Source organism: Echinops telfairi, unplaced genomic scaffold (assembly GCF_000313985.2).
Source record: "Echinops telfairi isolate 266 unplaced genomic scaffold, ASM31398v2 ScPeMD7_5;HRSCAF=22, whole genome shotgun sequence".
NCBI classification, from domain to species: Eukaryota; Metazoa; Chordata; class Mammalia; order Afrosoricida; family Tenrecidae; genus Echinops; species Echinops telfairi.
The window spans coordinates 10416941-10423402 of NW_022103901.1; the positions used below are offsets into that span (position 1 = coordinate 10416941).

The 6462-nt window shown below is 57.7% G+C and overlaps 1 protein-coding gene across 1 annotated transcript in view; it reads left to right on the top strand.

Moving 5' to 3' along the window:
- Positions 1-4811, top strand: part of LOC101663088 (F-box only protein 24) — a 15625-nt gene extending 10814 nt beyond the window's left edge. The window contains exons 9-17 of the mRNA XM_045283528.1: positions 54-247; positions 1048-1156; positions 1557-1815; positions 2637-2761; positions 3136-3272; positions 3525-3769; positions 4094-4171; positions 4301-4471; positions 4585-4811. Coding sequence (XP_045139463.1) covers positions 54-247; positions 1048-1156; positions 1557-1815; positions 2637-2761; positions 3136-3272; positions 3525-3769; positions 4094-4171; positions 4301-4471; positions 4585-4751 — 1485 coding nt within the window. The 3' untranslated portion in view covers positions 4752-4811. The remainder of the gene's footprint in view (positions 1-53; positions 248-1047; positions 1157-1556; positions 1816-2636; positions 2762-3135; positions 3273-3524; positions 3770-4093; positions 4172-4300; positions 4472-4584) is intronic.
- The last annotated feature ends 1651 nt before the right edge of the window (positions 4812-6462 follow it).

Sequence of the window (6462 nt, forward strand, 5' to 3'; positions counted from 1 at the left end):
CCTCCCCCCTCCCATCCGCCCCACTGGCCAGTCCCCACGCCCACACTCCCCAGGCTGCCTCATCTGGCACTGATTATCCTGCTCCGCCGCCACCGCACGGCTCAACTCCACTGCTGCCTCCGTCTGAGGACCACAGTGCCTCTGGCCCCGCCATGCCGCTTGCTGCCCTGGCTGCCTTCCTGGGGCCCCTCCTCACTGCCTGGGTCCTGCTGCCTCTTGCCCAGGGCCAGACCCCCAACTACACCAGGTAGGTCTTGGCAACTTCCAGATGGCTCCAAAGAGTTTCACTCCTGGGGTGATCCTGTGGGATTTGGGGGCTCTTTGACTAACATACTAGATGACCCACAGCCCCCATTTCTGTAGATCCCAAGTCCTTCCTCTGGTGCAAGGCCGCTGTCTCCTGCAGTCCCTCACTGTCCCTTGCCCGCCACCACCACCCACACTCTGCCATCTGTTGGCCTCTGCCCTCCAGTCTCCCTATCCACCCCATCCTGGGTTCCTGAAACAACCCGAGGGCCCACACTTTGAACTTGCTTGGTAGCCAGACACCTGGCTATGAGGAGAGCATTTGCATATCCTGGGGGAGATGGAGCAGGGGTGGGGGGTGAGAGGACAGAGGGAGCCGCAGCAGGCACACCCTCAAGTAGTGAGCTGGAAGGGGGAGCAGGGCAGAGGTGAAGCATTCAGGGAGCCTGAGGTTCAGGTTCTGTTTGAAGACCATTGCTGCTATTGCAGCATCTCCGCCCCTTCCCGCGCCTGCCCCCCACCGCCTCCCCTGCCTGGGCCACATCCGCATCTGGAAGTAGTTAAGCTGCTCCGTCTCCCTGACCAGGCGTCAGGGAGAGGAGGGGGAGGGGGGCCTAAGGAGGATTCCTGGAATTCCAGTTGGAGTAGGGGTGGGGACTTTGGGAGCTTGGAGGGATGCCAACTCCTTAGACCACTGGTTTCTCGCCCCCGCTGGAGGGCTCCCCACTGCTGCCCCCATCCCTTGGACCTTTCTCATCCTGACTTCCATCCCTCCTAACTGAGCGCTCTCCCACTCTCCAGACCTGTGTTCCTGTGCGGAGGGGAAGTGACTGGGGATTCAGGCTACGTGGCAAGTGAGGGCTTCCCCAATCTCTACCCCCCCAATAAGCAGTGCATCTGGACAATCACGGTGAGAAGGCCCCTCTGTTCCCTTACCAAGCTGTCCCGCCTGGGTTCAGGCAGGCAAAGGTCTAACTGCTAAGGGGCAGCCTTGACCCCACCAAGTTCCTGGGGAAGGTTCCCCTGCGGTCATGCTTGGCATGGGTAGGAACCATGACACTTCACAGGGCCCCCTCTGCATTCCGCATTCCCAGCGTCTCTCCCCAGACCTCAGGTCTTGTCCCCTGCATGAGCCTCCACCCCCAGAGACCAGCCCTCTGTGGCCCCAGCAGTGCTCCATTCTAGCCCTTTCCCACGCTGGCCAGTGTCTCGGGGAACTGGGGCAGGGTTTCCTCTGCCTGAATTGTCTGGGCCCTGACTTTGGGGATCTTCCACCCCTGTCGTGTCCCCCCACCCCGCCCCACTGTCAGGTCCCTAAGGCCCAGACGGTGTCCCTCTCCTTCCGCGTCTTCGATCTGGAGCTACACCCAGCCTGCCTCTATGATTCGCTGGAGGTCTTTGCCGGGGCTGGGACTTCGGGCAAACGGCTCGGGCGATTCTGTGGGACCTTCCGGCCGGCGCCAGTAGTCGCCCCTGGCAACCAAGTGACCCTGAAGATGACCGCGGACGAGGGCACGGGAGGACGAGGCTTCCTGCTCTGGTACAGCGGGCGGGCCACCTCAGACACAGGTGAGACTTCCCTCACCTGCCCCTCTCCAGGCCCCGCCCCCTGGCTCAGGCCCCGCCCCCAGCCTTCACCTCCACCCGAAAGCAAGCCCCTCTCCCAAGAGCTTAGCGTCACCATTTACCTCCCATACCCCTTTCCCTCACTAACTGCCCCTTCAGGCCCTCCTCCCCGTCTTCTCTCCCCTCTCCCGCTCCCACCTGCCCCCTCTTCCAGGCCCGCCCCCAGGCGCGAGGCGGAAATGGGTCACGGACCCACGGGTGGAATGGGCGGCCTGGGGTTACTGGGATGGTGAGTAACTGCCCGCCCCCTCCGCAATCGGGCTCCTTCAGATGGGTGTGAGGGGCCACCCCAGGGCTGGGAGACTAGGCTCCCTAGCCCCGGAGCTCCTTACCCCCAGCCTCGGACTCCCGATTGCGGTCCCATCACCCCTCCTGGTGGCAGAAGTCTCCCTTCAAGTAGCCCAGTGGAGGACCGCCCTCAATCTAGGGCACCCTCACCACGTGAGGGCTCCTCGGCTCCAAAACGGGACTTTTCTGCCGGCCGGGGAGATGGGATCCCCCAGGGGTGAGGAGCGGTGTGACTGCGGGTCCAGGGGGAGGGACAAGTCCAGCCAGTTCCCCTGCTCTGGTGCCCCCACCCTGGGCACCTGGAGGCCCGTGACTGACCAGAGCCCGGCTCCTCCCGTCCCCCTCCACAGCCCCTTTCCCCCTTCTCCTGAGACCCAGACTTCTGAGCTTCCTGCAGGACTCCCAAGTGATGGGGCTCTACCGCTGATGGAGGGTCTCCACTGCCCCCCTCCCCCATTCCTCTCTCCCCTCCCCAGAGCACCAGTTTTGCGGAGGGCGCCTGGAGAAGGCCCAGGGGACCCTGACCACGCCCAACTGGCCCGAATCCGACTACCCTCCGGGCATCAGCTGTTCCTGGCACATCGTTGCGGCCCCGGACCAGGTACCGGCGCCCAGCCCACAAAGACATACTGCGTCTACCCGGTCCTGGCCACTGAGCTGGCGCTGATAGGGGGAGGGGAGGAAGGGGACAAAACAGAACAAAGGTAGATGTCTCTTGTCCCGAATCTAATGAGGGCAAGGTACGGGGGTGTTGGTGGAGGTGGGGGACGTCGGGGAGGACACTGCGCTTTCCAGGGTACTGGAAGCGCCGCCCGCGAATGCATGAGGACCAGGGGCGGGGTGGGGGGGTGTTCTCGAATGTCTGGAAGAGACGTCGTCGTCGGGCGGCCTCATGTCCCCGAGACGCTGGACAGCTGGGGACAGCGGGCGCCCTCTAGGCCACTCAGCCCCGTCGCCTGCCTCTTCCGTCGCTAGATCATCTCGCTGACCTTTGGGAAGTTTGACGTGGAGCCCGACACTTACTGTCGCTACGACTCGGTCAGTGTGTTCAATGGCGCCGAGAGTGACGACGCCAAGAGGCTGGGGAAGTTCTGCGGCGACATGGTCCCTGGGTAAGCAAGCGGGCAGGACCCGGTGGGCTGCGGGGAGGCGGAGCCTAGCTGGGGGCGGGGCCTGACCACTGCCACGCCCACGCCCGTGCCCCCAAACGCCCGGGTGGAGCTAGTCTAGTCCGGGCGTGGGGGCAGCTGGGATGCTGGGGTCAGGTCTAGGGTAGGGGGATCTTGGGCACAGAGATTAAGGCCACAGGGCTGGGGGCTGGGCGGGCGGCCTGCTTAGACTCCGCCCCTGGTCACCCCCATCAGTCCCATCGTCTCAGAGGGGAACGAGCTCCTGGTCCAGTTCGTGTCCGACCTCAGCGTCACAGCAGACGGCTTCTCGGCCTCCTATCGAGCGCTGCCTCGGGATGAAGCCGGGCCGGCCCAGAGCCCGACCCCCAGCCACAAGCCCGGGACCGGGCCCAAAGTCAAGCCCTCCGCTAAGCCCCGACTCCCACCTGCGGGGAAACCCGAGGCCTCCCCGGAGGCCGAGGCCACCCCTGTGGACCCCGGTGAGTCTTGGAAGAAGAAGGAAGGGGGCGCGGGGCGCCGTCCTGGAGTCCCATCTTTGGCACATTCAGACAGACAGCCTTCTCTGGCAAGTCGGGCTGCTGGCCCCCGAATGAGATGGGGCCTGAACCCAGAGGGCAAGTAGGTTTAAACTGCTGAGTGATCTCTTACAGCTGGGGAATAGAAACTTCATTGCCGCCCCACAAGGAGTGCTCTTAACTTCCACCCCCTTGATAGGCCTCTGCATGGAACAGATTCCAATCTGAGGCTGCAGAGAGAAAGTCCGGCCAAGTCCTCCTCCACCAATGCCTCCCCTTCCCTCCTAGGTGCACCCAGAACCCCCTGCCCAAAGCAGTGTCGGCGAACAGGCACCCTGCAGAGCAACTTCTGCGCCAGTAACTTGGGTAAGAAGCCCCAGGCCTGCACTTCCAACTGGCTCCTCAACCCCTTCCTGCCCCACCCCCCCCAGCTACCCCTCCTTCAGGTTCCAGCCCAAGCCTCCCATCCCCTCACCTCCCCTTCCTCTCCTACAGTGGTGACAGCAACAGTGAAGTCCATGGTGCGGGGCCCAGGTGAGGGCCTGACCGTCACTGTCGGTCTCATTGGTGTTTATAAAACCGGAGGCCTGGACCTGCCTTCGCCACCCACTGACACCCCTCTGAAGTTCTATGTGCCCTGCAAGCAGTGCCCGCCCATGAAGAAAGGTAAAGGAAGGTGGGAAGTGGGGGAGAGAGGACATCGCCATATGAGAATGATAAGGGGGTAGTTGCCTAAGGAGATGGACTGACAAGTTCTCAATCTCTCCCCGCTTCCCCAGGGGCCAGTTATCTGGTGATGGGTCAGGTGGACGAGAACAGAGGTCCAGTTCTCCCTCCAGAGAGCTTCGTGGTTCTCTACCGGCCCAACCAGGACCAGATCCTCACCAACCTAAGCAAGAGAAGGTGCCCTTCCCAGCCTGGGGGGGCTGCTGGCTCCCGGGCCTGAGCCAGGCCACCATCAGGGAGAGGCTCCATTCTCATCCAAATAAATGTTTCTTGACTAAGACTGGCACGTGATCTCCATTTTTGTAATTTCAGGGACCCTCTTAAAGGTCTCCATTCATTGATTCATTCAGCTATGTTCATGATACAGGATAATCTCTTTAAAGTGTAAATCAGGTCTTATTACACCTTCTCCTCAAACCCTCCCTTTGCTCCCATCTGTGATAGTTAGGTTTATTGTGCCAACCGGGCCAATAGGAACAGGTGGGATTAATGAGGTTGCAGTTTGATTGGAGGGCAAAGAGAACAATGGCTCTGCAAGGCCTGTTCTCCCCCCACCCCCACCCCAAAGTCTCTCTTGCTCTCTGGTGATCGATCAGTGTGCTGCTGCTTTAACTGGTTCTCTGCCTCAACCTGTGTGTTACACCACCTGTGGGCCAAGTCAACCCGTGACTAATGGATCATGTTGCTAGAGCTGAGGCTCCTCTGAGACCTGCTTCGTGACGCTGCTGGTGTGTGCGTTGCTAGAGCTCGAGGTTGGTGGATCTGGTCGCCTTGCATCGCTTGAGTTCTAGATCCCATCCGGGCCTGCTTCACTAAGCTCATCAGATTTACCGTATATACTTGAATATAAGCCGACCCAAATATCAGCCGAGGCACCTAATTTTAGCACAAAAACTGCATTAAAAATGTGCTGAAAACCTTGGCTTATTACAGTACATTCAACGTTTCGTACATTCTGTTTCATCACTCATTGCCATCCCCTCAATGTAATATATCACCTATCCTACCTCTTCCCTGTGTTTCCTGTCTCCATCCTTTCCTAATCCTTCTGAACTATGTCCTTGGGTAAATCCTATCCTTTTGATCCTAAATGGTGCATTATTTTAAGATGCACACACACCAATAGTGTTGTTCTTCCTCTTATAGACCTATCTATTGTTTGGCTGAAAATGAACCTCGGGTGAGTTCCGTTCCAGACTCAAGAGCAAACCGAGGACCATAGTCAAGGAATTCTACCAGTGTCTGTCTGACGAGCAAGCTTGGTCTCCTTTATGATTTTGAGTTTTGTTCCACAGCTTTCTAAGACAGCAGTTCTCAACCTGTGGGTCATGACCCCTTTGGAGGTTGAACGACCCTTTTAGAGGGATCACATATGTGTTTTCCAATGTGACATCATCTCGCCAACCCCATCACATAAACCCCATATAAATACAGGTGTATGTGATAGGGTTGGTGCCATAATGTTCTATGGCGACCAGTCACACAGGTGTAGAGAACAGCTACTGTATAGAAAGCAGCTACTGTGTTGAAAGCAGTAGTATTGGAGGTAAAATGACACTTCATGAATTATAATTACTGGGTAAATGAAAAACCATGTACTGTTAAATCATCAACTATTGCAAGAAAAATTCTCTGTACCATGAGAACTTAATCTGGATGCTGATCGGTCTTTTTATATTCAGCTGTGGTTGATGTGCATACTGCCCCCTTGTGATAGTAACAGGTATGTAAAAAGAAACAGAATGGTAAATCATAGGAAACTTTAATGAACTGTATTGACTGAACTATGCCATGTATCATCTTTTGTATTATTAAAGCTATTATGTATTATTTTCATTAGCGAACCATCCCATGACAATGGATCGTGTAGAGAAGAACGTTAAGAAAATATAGTGAGAATTTTTTACAGTATGTTTTATCTCAATAATTAC